Source organism: Salmo trutta, chromosome 35 (assembly GCF_901001165.1).
Source record: "Salmo trutta chromosome 35, fSalTru1.1, whole genome shotgun sequence".
Classification (NCBI taxonomy): Eukaryota; Metazoa; Chordata; class Actinopteri; order Salmoniformes; family Salmonidae; genus Salmo; species Salmo trutta.
The window spans coordinates 29,986,687-30,002,473 of NC_042991.1; the positions used below are offsets into that span (position 1 = coordinate 29,986,687).

The following is a 15,787-nucleotide window of genomic DNA, read 5'->3' on the forward strand; positions in this document are numbered from 1 at the left end:
ATTCCTAGATGTGAGTAGTGTGCAGGAGGGCATGAGACGCAGGAATGTGTAGTTGGTGGAGAAAGTTGTGTCAGCTGTGGGGGTGTCCGTGGGGCTGGAGATCAGAGGTGTCCGGTGAAAGGCAGGTTGAGGTTGCCGGAGTTAGAGTAGTACAGAAAGTGATGTATGCCAAAGCAGTGAAGGGAGTGGTAGAGGAAGATGGGAACAGGGTGAGGGATACTGAGAAAATTCCTGTGAATAGGCAGAGACCAAGAGAGAGTGATGGGAAGAATATCTGCTTCAGTAAGGTGGGCTTTTTAGCATTCATAGCCATGGTTGTCAATTGTACTGCAGAAATGAATGGCCTCACTAGTACAGCAGGTGGCGGTGCATGCACCTAAAAGTTGGATGTGATCCGCCAACGAAATCCAGAAGACATTACGCCACAGATGGAAACCACAAGCCTATCTTTGATCTCCAAAGTTTGGGATTTCCCATAAATTGCGGCTGTGAATCCGCCATATAAATAGTTGAAGCTCCGGTAATATAGATAACTATTCAAAAGATAGCTGATATGCATTTTTCTACATTGTAAAGACACAATGGGGCGACAGGAGGAGCAGCTTTGCAAAATGCTATCGCGCAATTATACCATTTATAAAATGGCAAGATATTTTTTTAAACAGACAAGCTCAAAAATAAGTGAGTTTACAAATGATCCAATCATGATCATTTTCACATCGCCCCCCAAAAAATGGAGGTGCAAAAGCACAAGTTTCCACCCTATTTTAATTAGCTCCAATGTCTCAGGTGGCTAAGTAGACAAGTCTGTTTGGCTTATCTGTCACGAAGAGGAATAACTTTGCAGCTTTTTCTGTTGATAAAACAATGCTATGCTGGCAGACGGTAACATTTAAATAAAACCCAGCCCCAAAATAATTTTATATCATAGGAAAAGACACCGCATTCACATGAATTTTAACACAGAGGGCAGTTTGGATTTGTCACTTTAAACCCAAATATATAATAATTTGACTAAGTCAAGTTTGACTTAAATCATTGTGCAACATCACAGATAAACGCTGGCTGTCATCTTTCAGGGGGAAAAGGGGGGGGGGGAATTTAGACTGGTATGAGCGTTTAACCCGAGTACAAAACCAAATAGGTTCTCAACAAAAAGTAAGGACGTTTCTTTGCTCACATCAGGTAAAAATGAATGGACTCAGTCGGGTAATGGATACAAAATGTTTTTGAATGGTTTATTGAAGCTATTTGTTTCCCACAAGGATCAAAACACAATGTAAAGAAAAAGGCAGAAAGAGTAGCATGGATCCACTACTGTTCACACTAGACGTTCGTTCCCTCCAGGTGAGCCTTACTCTCTCAAAGGGACAGTCCACTTGAAAACCAAAGTTTGTCTGATGTTTTCAGTCCTCCAAAGTGGACTTTTGTTAAGCAGTCTTATTATTTCATCTTGACATTGGACAAATTTTGAGGTCTGAAAACATCTGCCAAATGTTGGTGTACTATCCCTTTAACCAGCAGTGTCTGGACGCTTGGGACTGCAACACAATACACTAGCTTGACTAAGCTTACAACGCAAGGTCACAAAGGCAGCGGCTGAGAATGAACATGGCACAGGTGGCGGATGGATGTACAAGGCTAAATAAATAAAGGGATAAAGGTGCTTCAAACGTCCCCATCAAACTCTTAGAATAAAATCTAGATATTTTAAGCAAAAAACAATTCAAGGATAAAGATGAGTTATCATAAGTGGATTGTCTTAAGAGTATTCCTTTTTACATTCACGCATTATAATATCAATCTATAAGGAAAGGATGGTGTTTTTCTAAAGATGGACTGGTGAAAGGCATTGAAGCGATGGTACTTTCTCAATATCCCTTTTTTTATTAAGGCATCAAAAGATGGGGCGAGACAAAGAAAAGTCGTAAAGCTTTCATCCCTTTATACACTACACGGCATCTGCCACTCTCACTTGTCTACAATATTACGGGGGTTTGAATGTTAGCAGGATTTGAAAAAGAGTATCCCTCCTCTAGAAATGCATGGTGGGGTCAACATGACGAGCTCTGGGTGGCCCACACATACATATAGATGATGGGGGGGTGGGTCTTCAGGCAGGCATGTACGGGGGAGGGGGCTCTTTCTCTGGCATCTTCATTGCCATCTCGTAGGTAGGCAGGATGTACTGAGGAGAGGGAGAATTATTTTAATCAATCAATTTCTAAATATACTGCACACAGCGAGAGGACCAAAGCCATGGACATAATCATATTTGAGACATTTGATATTGTGCTAGATATTTCATCCGTCTAAAACTGGGAAGGAGGGCAGACAGTACATTCGGGAAATATTCAGATCCCTTGACTTTTTCCACATTTTGTTACATTACAGCCTTATTCTAAAATGGATTAAATACATTTTTCCCCCTCATCAATCTACACACAATACGCCATAATGACAAAAAACAGGTTTAGACATTTTTGCAAATGTATTAAAACTAAAAAACAGATACCTTATTTACGTAAGTATTCAGACCCTTTGCTATGAGACTTGAAATTGAGCACTGGTGCATCCTGTTTCCATTGATCATCTTTGATGTTTCAACAACTTGATTGGCGATCCTTGATACTTCAGAGCACTCAGGACCTCAGACTGGGGTGAAGGTTCACCTTCCAACAGGACAATGACCCTAAGCACACAGCCAAGACAACGCAGGAGTGGCTTCGGGACAAGTATCTGAATGTCCTTGAGCCCAATCGAACATCTCTGGAGAGACCTGAAAATAGCTGTGCAGCAACGCTCCCCATCCAACCTGACAGAGCTTGAGAGGATCTGCAGAGAAGAATGGGAGAACCTCCCCAAATACAGGTGTGTCAAGCTTGTAGCGACATACCCAAGAAAACGCGAGGCTGTAATCGCTGCCAAAAGGTTCTTCAACAAAGTAACAAAATGTAATTTCAGTTTTTTTATTCTTAATAAATTTGCAAAAATGTCTAAACTTGTTTTTGCTTTGTCATTATGGGGTATTGTGTGTAGATTGATGAGGGGGAAAAAACAATTGAATCAATTTTAGAATAAGGCTGTAATGTAACAAAATGTGGAGAAAGTCAAGTGGTCTGCATACTTTCCGAACCCAATTGAAACCACTGTGCATCCTTGAACTGACTAAGGATGTGAAAGTTATGCCCTCTACTGGTTATGCCACAGTATGCTTCAGAGGTTTGATTACGTGTGCCATTGACAATTAGTTTGGGACCCGGAGAGGGGGCTTTTCAGACACAAACCTGGGGAGGGGCCATGAAGGTAGGGTAAACAGCACTCTCCTGCACATTCCTGTTGTTGATGTACTTGTAGCAGTTCCACACACTCTTGATCAGGTAAGCCTGGGGGGGACAGCCAAAATGTTAAGTCTTTCTACCTGAGCCAGTGACGCTCAATCCTGGTCCTAGAGAGCTACAGTGTGCAGGCTTGTGTTCTAGCCCAGCTCCAACACCACTGATTCATCTCCAGAAGCTCTACCATCCGTCTACTAAAGACCTGTCAGTCAAGGTCTATCATCCATCTACCTAAGACCTGTCAGTCAAGGTCTATCATCCATCTACCTAAGACCTGTCAGTCAAGGTCTATCATCCATCTACTAAAGACCTGTCAGTCAAGGTCTATCATCCATCTACCTAAGACCTGTCAGTCAAGGTCTATCATCCATCTACTAAAGACCTGTCAGTCAAGGTCTATCATCCATCTACTAAAGACCTGTCAGTCAAGGTCTATCATCCGTCTACTAAAGACCTGTCAGTCAAGGTCTATCATCCGTCTACCGAAGACCTGTCAGTCAAGGTCTATCATCTGTCTACTAAAGACCTGTCAGTCAAGGTCTATCATCCGTCTACCAAAGACCTGTCAGTCAAGGTCTATCATCCGTCTACTAAAGTTCAGCCAACGGATTGGGTAAATCAGATCAAGATCTCAGTTAACACTAACAAGTGCAGTAAATCTAAATATTCTTGGGAATCTGGATGAGGGAAAAATAAGTTTAGTATTCAAATCAGTCCATTTTCCAGAAAGACACACCTTCGTGATGATGAGGAAGGCGAAGAACACGAGGACGAAGAGCAGCAGGCAGCTGGAGTCCATGTAGAGTAGGTTGTCCTTGTAGGGGAAGTCCGGCTGAGACAAGGAGACACATTCAGCACGTACAGAAACTAAACACCCCATAAAACCAGGGATTGTACTGAAATATGGGCCTACAGAGCATCTTTAGCTTCAGTTCCATTGAACATCCCAGTGCTTTTTAATTTCTCATTCAGATGTCAAATCCATCTGATATAATGGTAGAAGGTCTAATGTAAAGACAGTGGAGATGGTAGTGAGAACACATTGTTAAGCCTCCAGGGGGTATGACAGAGTAGGGCCAATGAGTTAGCCAGCTAAGTTACCTAAGCATTCTGCAATTACTTTGTTTATTCTGAATATAAAACTATATTGAACAAAAATATAAAAGGCAACCATTTCAAAGATTTTACAGAGTTACAGTTCATAAGGAAACCAGTGAATTGAAATCAATTCACGAGGCCCTAATCTATGGATTTCACGACTGGGCAAGGGCTTACCCATGGGTGGCATGGGAGGGCATAGGCCCACCCACTGGGGTGCCCACAAAAGGGCTTTATTACAGGCAGAAATTCTTATCAGCATTCCCCCCCCATATGATCTCGCAGGTGAAGAAGCCAGATGTGGAGGTCCTGTGCTGGCATGTTACACATGGTCTGCGTTTGAGGCCAGTTGGACGTACTGCCAAATTCTCTAAAACAACGTTGGAGGCAGCTTATGGTAGAGAAATTAATATTAAGTTCTCTGGCAACTGCTCTGGTGGACATTCCTGCAGTCAGCTGGCCAATTGCATGCTCCCTGAAAACTTGAGACGTCTGTGGTCGTTTTGTGTGACAAAACTGCACATTTTAGAGTGGCCTTTTAATGTCCCCAGCACAAGGTGTACCTGTGTAATGATAATCAGCTTCTTGACATGCCACACCTGTCAAGTGGATAGATTCTCTTGGCAAATGAGAATTGCTCACTAACAGGGATGTAAATAAATGTGCACAATATTTGAGAGAAATTAGCTTTGTGCATATGGAAAATTTCTGGGATTTTTAATTCAGCTCTTGAAACATGGGACCAACACTTTACATGTTCTGTTTATATTTTTGTTCAGTATAGAAATTGTAAAGATAATTCATTCAACAACCAGCCACCCATATTGTTTTGGATTAATTCATTGCTTTCATTGTTGTTTAACCAGAAAATTAAGAGCTATATCTGGATGTTTATTTAAATAAGCCTAGCCGACAGGTACGGGCGGGGCGGTGGACTAGCCGACAGGCACGGGCGGGGCGGTGGACTAGCCGACAGGCACGGGCGGGGCGGTGGACTAGCCGACAGGCACGGGCGGGGCGGTGGACTAGCCGACAGGCACGGGCGGGGCGGTGGACTAGCCGACAGGCACGGGCGGGGCGGTGGACTAGCCGACAGGCACGGGCGGGGCGGTGGACTAGCCGACAGGCACGGGCAGGGCGGTGGACTAGCCGACAGGCACGGGCGGGGCGGTGGACTAGCCGACAGGCACGGGTGGGGCGGTGGACTAGCCGACAGGCACGGGCGGGGCGGTGGACTAGCCGACAGGCACGGGGGGCGGTGGACTGGACTGACTCACCAGCTCTGTCATGTAGTCCTTGATCCGGGGTAGGTAGGTGAGGGAGCTGATGGCCACCAGACAACTCAGAGCAAAGTCAAAGAGCTGGTAGCAGAAGAACGGGATGAGCCAGCCGTCACGATGCTACGTGGGGAGGAAGAGTAAACACACATCATTGACCATACATGTAAAAGGATGGCCATTTCACAAGAGTTTGTCAGGGGGTTTGTCAAGCAAGAAGCATATCTAGCCCTAGCAAAAACCTGATCTAAATCTTGGGTTCTAAGCAAAGTTGAGGATGTCACAAAATTCACAGGCATTGAATCAATCTATGTACATCTGTTCTTAGGTCATCAGGACTGGGTATTTAGCAAGGCAGGCTACAGCCAGCAATGGAAATACTCTGACACACACTGAATACAGGGCATCTACAAGGGTAACCTAAGAGCCTGTATTCACAGCTAAGGCATAACGCTTGTTGCTCACACAAAGATCAACCAAAACCTAGACAATGCGTCATGCTTTAGCGGTGCGTCGCCATTTAAAGTAGCAGCTCTATTCAGGTCCACGTCACATATCCATCAAACCTGTCAGTGTGGATGCCCATCAGGTAGGCCTGGTGAGGTAAAGATGATAACATTAGAACAACATTGTGTAGCAAACTTTTGGCTCACCCTGGTGGGGCTAGTTGAATGCACAAGCAAGGAGTTTGCATGCAGTGAATCTATTACTGGTCAATGTGAATTGCTTAAAAATCATTAAGACATTAAAAAAATATATTGTCCTTTCAGACACCAGGAAGGGACAAAGCATTGCCATCAGAGTTGTGTTCATTGGGGCACATAGATGTTAAAACATTTTGCAAAGAAAAACTCAAAATGAGTGTTTATCATTGGACAACTCCAGGTAGTTCTTCCCCGTTTCAGTCCGCTTTCTTCCATAATGAACATGACCATGGTTGAAGTTCAGTGAGAACTCTCTTTTTAACTTCCTATTTCTCCCACTCCTCCAGGGGTAATTGTCATCCCCGCTGTCACACAACTTACATTTGTATGCTGGGTTTAGAATATCTAAGACAACATTTGATTGACACATACAAAACAGATGGCTAGAAACTTACGGTAATGGCTCCATAGACCATCATGGTGCTGATAGTGAGCATCAACAGAGATATGGCGAATCCCACACAGGCATTCTCTATAAGCACAGAGAGAGAGAGAGTCTAACAGAGTTCATTCATTAAGGTCAAATACTTGTGTATTCAACTACAAATTCAACGTGTTGTAAGTCTTGAAATTAACGTCAGTCAAAGGCGTTGGGAGAATCATTTCCTAAATCTAAAAAAATATTAACCCAAATGTTGAATTATCTATAACTAACAATTGAATATAGTGGTATTGTGCACCTATCCTTGTGAGCCATCATGGCTGCCTGTTCTGGGCCAGTTGCATCCCACGATGGGGCCCCACAGAGTGCATTCATGCAACCGTCAGTGAGAGCGTTACTACTGAGGCCCAATTGATTTCTGTGTAACTGAAGCGTCTCCAGGGATGCATTGCCTACTAACTCGCTCTCTTTTAGCGTTAGCGTGCTCTGGGGAGCCCTTAGCTTCTCCCACTCAGGCACTCAGTAGCATCAGTGAAGACAACGCACAATAACACAGGCTACGCTAGGCTAATTAATAGGCCTGCCATCTGCTGCACTCTGGTGCGTCGGTCAAGTGCTTCTGACAGCTCACAGCCTTGTGCTGGGCACTATGTGAGTGAGGAGAGGCATGTGTGTTTCACTCCAGACTATCAGCAAGACAGTCATTCTAAAGCTGTGCAGGAAGCTGTTTCTCTTCAGAGTGTAACACATCCGATTGTCGTAACGGTAACTTATGCAATCTGCAAGCCATTCCTTCCGAGTAGGGCATTTATGAGTGTGACTGTGTGAGTGAATGAGAAGAGGCGTGTGTAGTCCATGCGGAGCTCCCAAATTCAGTTCTGAAGCTGTGCATAGTGTGTGTATCAGAAGGGTCGTCACTGATGCAATCTGTAGCCCAATCCATTACAGTAGATCGTTTAGCATTACGTCCCGTGTGTCTGAGGCCAGGCTATACATTCATCATCTGGCAGGCATTCTGGACTGGGGCATCTGCCAACACCAACAGTATAACTGTGTACCTTTCTATGCATGTGTGAAATATCTGATATTACAGTGAAAGATATCAGTGGAAAAGAACAGATGGAAATGGTAGTCAAATAAAGAACTTTTTCAATTTTTTTGAGGTAATCGTAGGAGAGTCTTCAGATGGAAAAACATCTCCTATTTGGGGCTTCTCCATTTGTTTTCAGCTCTGTTAGAATACTTCAGAAAGGTATCCTGCCTTCCTACCTACGTGGAGGTAATCACAGATCTGAAATGGTTGGATTGGTGACAGTAATAGGGCGATAACATTGTTTAATACCGACCCAATCGCTTATAGATCTGTGCTTACCTCAAGGAACCAAGAAAGGAAGAATGCATTTTCAAGTACTCAAACAGGGCCCTCTTCTCCCAGGGCCCTCTTCTCCCAGGGCCCTCTTCTCCCAGGGCCCTCTTCTCCCAGGGCCCTCTTCTCCCAGGGCCCTCTTCTCCCAGGGCCCTCTTCTCCCAGGGCCCTCTTCCACACCTTGTACTTTGAGATCACAAAAATATCAGACTGCAGGTCAAGGCGGTTCAGTCCCTCATGTTTTGTCTGTAAACAATATCCTTTATTTAGACCGTAGGTGGGAGTCCTAGAAAAGGATAGACAGCATTGAAAGTGTCCTACCGGGGATTCGTACCTCTAACGCGGGGCGATGTCATACCATTTCATACCCTAACCCATACCATTTCTTGTCCGAAGTCGGCTGTGTAGACTCCAAACTGGCTTGCAACCTTCTTAAAATCACGTTAACGGAAGAGGCTTTCTATAAATGGCACCCATGAAGCCACAGCAGTGCCAGGCTTTGGATTTACATAGCGCGTGCGCACACCCCCCCCCCCCCCCTTTCTTTTGGCACAGTCCTGCTCTGTGTGTGCATGTGTTGTGGGGGTGGTTCAGTCGCTGCCCACAAGAGCCAAGCCCCTCAGCTCTTACTGAGTCACTTTCTGGGAAATGAGGAGTCCTTGTGCAACCAAGCCAAATAAACAACCTAAACACCACAACAGCCAACCACAGACAGCACAGCTCAGCGCTGCCCAGCTCCAGGTTATGTATTCAAATCCTGATTTTACAGGCTTTGGACCTGCGACAAAATAAGAGTTCTAGCCAAATCAGTCCATATAGGGCTGAAAGGTTAAAGAAGCAGGCATTCGGCGAAAGTTATCCATGCTGGATGAGAAGGGGATTGGTGTGTGTGAGAGCTATGAGGTACCAGTCCAGAAAAAGTAGTGCAGCTTTGCTAATAAATCGGGGGGGGGGGGGGGGGTTAACAAATACCATATTGGGAGACTATGCTAAATCATGCCAGCTACTGCCTTTTGGGAAGATAAACACAGATTATCGTGGATGCTGTCACTACTGGCCTACGTAGACAACTCAAGTTGAACCAAACATGATGACATGACGAACTAACCCTTTAAGACATTCCCCTCCACTTGGAGGGTGTGGCTAAAGTAGTGCTCGATAACCTCATACTGCAGGTCCACAGTGGGCTCGTTCTCTGGGTGGGTCACGGCCACGGTCAGCAGGATGCCCATCAACAGGTTCACCACCTGGAGAGACAGAAAGGCATTGTTACACTATGTCCTTCAACACATAGCCTGGTCTAGATCGGTTTGTGCTGGTTTGCCAACTCCTATAATGTGGCATAAGTGACAATGACCATAGGAGTTGTCAAGACATTACAAACAGATCTGAAACCAGGCTAGGATACAGTCTGTTGTAGATTAGAACATTGATATTTTGTGACATACTAGGTTTCTGTTTCCACAGATAAGCAACAAATTACACTTCATTTTATTTGAACAAGCCAAGGCGCTCTCATTAGGATTAGCCTAAATAATAGTTATGATTACCAGGTGTTTTGCATGGTGGCTAGGAGTCCATTTCCCCTAATCTGTTTAATGGACTTTCCCTGTCAAAGTGTATGTTACATTTAAAATATGAAATCCCTCTCACACATTGCATAATATACTGCTCAAAAAAATAAAGGGAACACTTAAACAACACATCCTAGATCTGAATGAAAGAAATAAATCTTATTAAATACTTTTTTCTTTACATAGTTGAATGTGCTGACAACAAAATCACACAAAAATAATCAATGGAAATCAAATGTATCAACCCATGGAGGTCTGGATTTGGAGTCACGCTCAAAATTAAAGTGGAAAACCACACTACAGGCTGATCCAACTTTGATGTAATGTCCTTAAAACAAGTCAAAATGAGGCTCAGTAGTGTGTGTGGTCTCCACGTGCCTGTATGACCTCCCTACAACGCCTGGGCATGCTCCTGATGAGGTGGCGGATGGTCTCCTGAGGGATCTCCTCCCAGACCTGGACTAAAGCATCCGCCAACTCCTGGACAGTCTGTGGTGCAACGTGGCATTGGTGGATGGAGCGAGACATGATGTCCCAGATGTGCTCAATTGGATTCAGGTCTGGGGAACGGGCGGGCCAGTCCATAGCATCAATGCCTTCCTCTTGCAGGAACTGCTGACACACTCCAGCCACATGAGGTCTAGCATTGTCTTGCATTAGGAGGAATCCAGGGCCAACCGCACCAGCATATGGTCTCAAGGGGTCTGAGGATCTCATCTCGGTACCTAATGGCAGTCAGGCTACCTCTGGCAAGCACATGGAGGGCTGTGTGGCCCCCCAAAGAAATGCCACCCCACACCATGACTGACCCACCGCCAAACCGGTCATGCTGGAGGATGTTGCAGGCAGCAGAACGTTCTCCACGGCATCTCCAGACTCTGTCACATCTGTCACGTGCTCAGTGTGAACCTGCTTTCATCTGTGAAGAGCACAGGACGCCAGTGGCGAATTTGCCAATCTTAGTGTTCTCTGGCAAATGCCAAACGTCCTGCAAGGTGTTGGGCTGTAAGCACAACCCCCACCTGTGGACGTCGGGCCCTCATACTACCCTCATGGAGTCTGTTTCTGACCATTTGCACATGCACATTTGTGGCCTGCTGGAGGTCATTTTGCAGGGCTCTGGCAGTGCTCCTCCTTGCACAAAGGCGGAGGTAGCGGTCCTGCTGCTGGGTTGTTGCCCTCCTACGGCCTCCTCCACGTCTCCTGATGTACTGGCCTGTCTCCTGGTAGCGCCTCCATGCTCTGGACACTACGCTGACAGACACAGCAAACCTTCTTGCCACAGCTCGCATTGATGTGCCATCCTGGATGAGCTGCACTACCCGAGCCACTTGTGTGGGTTGTAGAATCCGTCTCATGCTACCACTAGAGTGAAAGCACCGCCAGCATTCAAAAGTGACCAAAACATCAGCCAGGAAGCATAGGAACTGAGAAGTGGCCTGTGGTCCCCACCTGCAGAACCACTCCTTTATTGGGGGTGTCTTGCTAATTGCCTATAATTTCCACCTGCTGTCTATTCCATTTGCACAACAGCATGTGAAATGTATTGTCAATCAGTGTTGCTTCCTAAGTGGACAGTTTGATTTCACAGAAGTGTGATTGACTTGGAGTTACATTGTGTTGTTTAAGTGTTCCCTTTATTTTTTGAGCAGTGTATATTAAATTGTTGCGATTATATTTTTGTTCAGTGTATACAGCTAACTAGGTACTGGTAGCTAGCTAACTAGGTACTGGTAGCTAGCTAAAACTAGCACAAGCTACAGCACTGGCACCAGATGTGCATGGGAGGGAGCTGAAAGGAGAAGGGTGCATTTGCAGACCGAAATTCAAGGTGTTCCTGCATATGCAGGAATGCCTACATCAGAGCTGCCAACTCACACATTGGCGTTGAGTCACGCACATTTGACCCTCTTCAGGCCACACCTCATATCTCACACATTGAAAACTACTGCATTTATTTTCCTAATTTGTACATCAGCGCGTTAACTGTGTTCCAAATCTTTTGGAAATCAAAGCATCTGCTCCTTCAATTTAACATCATGAGCGGAACCACTATCATCCGGTCTTGCCACAGCACTGTGAACCACAGCACATTGAAGCAAATGATTGGTCTAGTTATGTGAAGGATCAAGGGGATTGGATGCACGTTTTAGAGAAACGCCCCTCAAGATTAGAGGAGCTGAATGGAGAAGGAACATGTTCTCCGCTAAGTTTATTAAACTGTAAAAGGAGCAGCATGGTAGCTGTGTCTTATGTAAAATGTTAACAGAATTAAGTTGCTGTTCCTCCCGTCTATAAATCTATTGCAGAATGAAGCCTTTTGACAGCATGTACTAAAGTCAATTTAACCCGCACTTGCATTAGTTCCCTCGTTTGTTTATTGGCATTTAGGCTGAGATAACAAAAAGGGAGCAAACACACCTATAGTATGTTTTAGCAGGGAAGTTTGGTAGGGTGACCTGATTTGGAACTATGACAATAATTGTGTCAGATTGTGAACCCAAAAGTGTACATTTGATTCTAAAGGGGACGGTTAATAATTTGGTTAGGGTGTAGTGGTAGATGTCATATTTTTATTATCCATTTATTTAGTCTGATCAGTGGAACAATTCTAATTCAGTTTTGAATAAGTCATACAAATAAGCAAACGGATGTTAAATGCTCCAGGAATCAAATATCGTTTTTTACAGTTTAGTATTGTGCACATGCTAGGCAGAGATGGTAGGGGGACTCACCTCATAAAGACATCATATTTTGTCTATGTAGAGTAAGATGATGTCATGGATCTTCAGCTAGTAGGCATAAACCACATGAATATTGATATTCATTCAAATGTTCTTGAAAGTTGGGTGATTGAGAAATTAATTGTTATAACAAGAACATTTTCAAACACCCAGCACTTGGAAAACATAAATCAGAGGTGGACAACCCTCCTGGAGAGCAAGCAGGGTTTTCTTCCAGACCTATTTTAAAGAGATAGCTAGTTCACCCAAATTACTAAATGTTTGTGTCCTTACCTTCAAAGCAGTCTATGGACAAGGAGAATGCAATCTATGATTTGGTTACCCTTTGCCATCAACCTTTACAGGATCGGTGGGTCCCCCACAGGACGGTTGAGCTAACGTAGGCTAATGCGATTAGCATGAGGTTGTAAGTAACATGAACCTTTCCCAGAACATAAACATATCTTATATTGTCAGAAAGCTTAAATTCTTGTTAATCTAACTGCCCTGTCCAATTTGCAGTGGCTATTACAGTGAAAGAAAACCATGCTATTGTTTGAGGAGTGCACAGTTATGTACTTGAAAAGTTATTAATAAACCAATTAGGCACATTTGGGCAGTCTTGATACAACATTTTTAACAGAAATGCAATGTTCATTGGATCAGTATAAAAAAACTGCACATACACTGCTGGCATCTAGTGGCCAAAAAAAACGCATGTTTTTTCTTTGTATTATATTTTACCAGATCTAATGTGTTATATTCGCCTACACTCATTTCACACTTCCACAAACTTCAAAGTGTTTCCTTTCAAATGGTATCAACAATATGCATATTCTTGCTTCAGGTCCTGAGCTACAGGCAGTTAGATTTGTCATGTCATTCTAGGCGAATGTTTTTTAGTGCGATCCTTAAGAGGTTTAAAAAAAAATGTTTTAAGTCCTGTGCAGAGCACTACACACAACGTTCTACCTGAGAACAGGGATCAATCCCGGCTTCCAATCTTCACACATTTTCTACCGTCTCCCTAGCTCATTTCATTTCAGTCTGAATGCTTCTCAAACCACGTAAACAAAATGTTTGAAAAAATATTAGGTCGAATATTGAGTGTTCATTTAATGTTCAAAGCATCCTGAATACACCTGACCTCTTGTTTTCCCACCCTGGTCATGGGCCTAAAACAAGACGCAGAATTGCAGTAAATTAGCTTAAAAACAGTAACATACTCCCAGTCCCCCTTCTAGGGACTGTGTCAAGGGGCAATGAAATCCATTTAGCATATCTCACTCCAGTTTTCTTCGAAAGTTGGCAGCCCTGACCGAATTGCGTGCCACAATCACACTATTGGCTGAAAGTCCCTAACGGGTAACGTTGACACTTTGCTAATTAACTAATTTAGCTAACGTTAGTTAACTATCCGATTACATTAGCTAGCTAATATAGGACAATTTACATAATCTAGTTAGCAGTATGTTCCAAAGTAAGGCACGTAATTCAGATATCAAAGTGACTTTCTCGACAAATACTTGCTTCGGTTTAACTTACTGGTAACAAGCTAGCGAGTTAGTTAGGTACAACGGCCTACTATCGACAGTGCAATGGCAACGAGGGGGTGCTGCAACATGACTGCAACGAAGCTAACGTTAGCGCAATCTAAAAGCAAGGCGACCATTTGTATAGTACGTACCATGTACCAAGTGCCGAGAATGATGGTTCCCGTCCTGACATGGCAACACCCACAGCATCTCGTTGTGTAGAGCTTGTGTCGATTCGGTTTAAAATGGTGCATGTCTTCCTCTAAAGTAGGGATAAACATCGCTGAAGCTGCGCGATGAAGAAAGCCTGCACCATCAACAACCGACGGTGATATGAAGCGCCCACCTATATGCAGTGTTGCCAACTATTTTTCAGGGGAAGTTGCTAGAGGCAGGGTCGATTTGTTGCTAAAAGTTGCTAAATGACGTTGTGATGTCATTGCTTGATGACGTCATTACGCATAACGTAAAACTGTGTCATTACGTAGGATACGCAATAACGTTACTCATAATTGACTGGCCATCTCGGCGAAAAATATGATTTGACATTTATTAGTTTAGATTTGTTTGTTTATTATCATATATTTTTATTTGTAAAAGTAATATAAACACATTTTATATGATCACATTTGTATTGTTGTGCTGCTTGGCTGGCTAGCTGCTCAATGGTTTCCTCCAGATATTGCCACTGTTTTCACACACACTGCAGTACACACTGCCACCACCAGCTGTGTGGAAATCCTCTTCATCTTCACTGTCCAACTGAATTGTCACAGAGCTGGAACCAGCAGTAGAGGATGGAGTGGCCTTAAAGCTGTATGCTGCTGTGGTGCCAAACTGCTGCAGAACTTCACTTGGTAGTTTATGCTGGTAACAGGTATCACAGAATCTGAAAAGGCAGCTTTGCAAGCCATACCTTAATGGTCACATGCTTGCAGCGAACAATGCTCTGCAGTGGCCATTGCCATAGTAGCTTCTGCGCTTTTGCAGTTATCCACTTTCTTAACCAACTGTGGTAATGTAGACTGCGTTGTGGGGTTGTACGGTTTTGATTTATTGATATGCTTTGCTGTAGCACAATGTTTTTTGATGTCATACATTTTTGCAAGCATATCTGATTTGCAGTACGCACAGTATGCCAGACAATCATCCCCAATTACTGGCTTCAGCCACCCTTTAAATTCAGGTACAGACTCCCACTCTTTTCTGTACTTCTGGCTGTACAATTTTGATTGAGACATGTTGATTGATGTTGTAAGTTCTGTTCAAGATCAAACATTTGTGACCATCTATATTCATTGGGTTTGTCTTGTCGAACGCATACTACTGCTGCTGCAGTCAGCCAACAATGATTTGCAATTTGCTGAAATTGCTGCTGGCTGTGCACGAGCTGAGCGCCTGCTGGTGACGTCACTCACAATGCACTTTTGCAGCCAGGTACGTGTATTGTGACTGAGTGTGTGACAGAGAAAATCATTTTTGTGTCATTTAGAGGGAAAATGTGTGCATTTTAGCGTTTGAGTTACTTTTCAAAAGTTTCTAAAAGTTCCAAATACATTTTTAAAAGTAGCTAAATTTGTTGCTAGGTGCCGTTTAAAAAAAAAGTTGCCAGGGTACTCTGAAAAGTTGCTAAATCTAGCAACAAAATTTCTACGTTGGCATCACTGCCTATATGACTGGCGTGGTGAAAGAAAACACAAACTGTACCCTGTTTGGATTGACAGACAATTTGGCCATTAGTAGAGCTAAGATGGTGAACGTCAACAAATCAGCTGCCACAGCTCACACTG

General features: G+C 43.8%; 1 protein-coding gene across 1 annotated transcript; it reads right to left on the minus strand.

The window, feature by feature from the left end:
• Positions 1 to 1,210: 1,210 nt before the first annotated feature.
• On the minus strand, positions 1,211 to 14,456 carry LOC115175037 (lysosomal-associated transmembrane protein 4A). The gene is made up of 7 exons (XM_029734170.1): positions 14,150 to 14,456; positions 9,274 to 9,412; positions 6,813 to 6,889; positions 5,714 to 5,836; positions 4,075 to 4,170; positions 3,288 to 3,386; positions 1,211 to 2,188 (listed from the first exon to the last, which is right to left on the minus strand). Exons 1-7 carry the CDS (start codon positions 14,276 to 14,278, stop codon positions 2,114 to 2,116), a joined length of 738 nt encoding a protein of 245 aa, XP_029590030.1. The 5' UTR covers positions 14,279 to 14,456; the 3' UTR covers positions 1,211 to 2,113.
• Between the last annotated feature and the right edge of the window lie 1,331 nt (positions 14,457 to 15,787).

Bases quoted from the DNA above. Each gene is read 5' to 3' on its own strand.
- LOC115175037 (XM_029734170.1), bottom strand. From the start codon at position 14,278: ATGTTTATCCCTACTTTAGAGGAAGACATGCACCATTTTAAACCGAAT. The intron at 6,890-9,273 runs GTTAGTTCGTCA...CTGTGCTTATAG, and splicing joins GGAGGGGAATGTCTTAAAGG to AGAATGCCTGTGTGGGATTC. The intron at 5,837-6,812 runs GTAAGTTTCTAG...CTCCCCACGTAG, and splicing joins TGGTCTATGGAGCCATTACC to CATCGTGACGGCTGGCTCAT.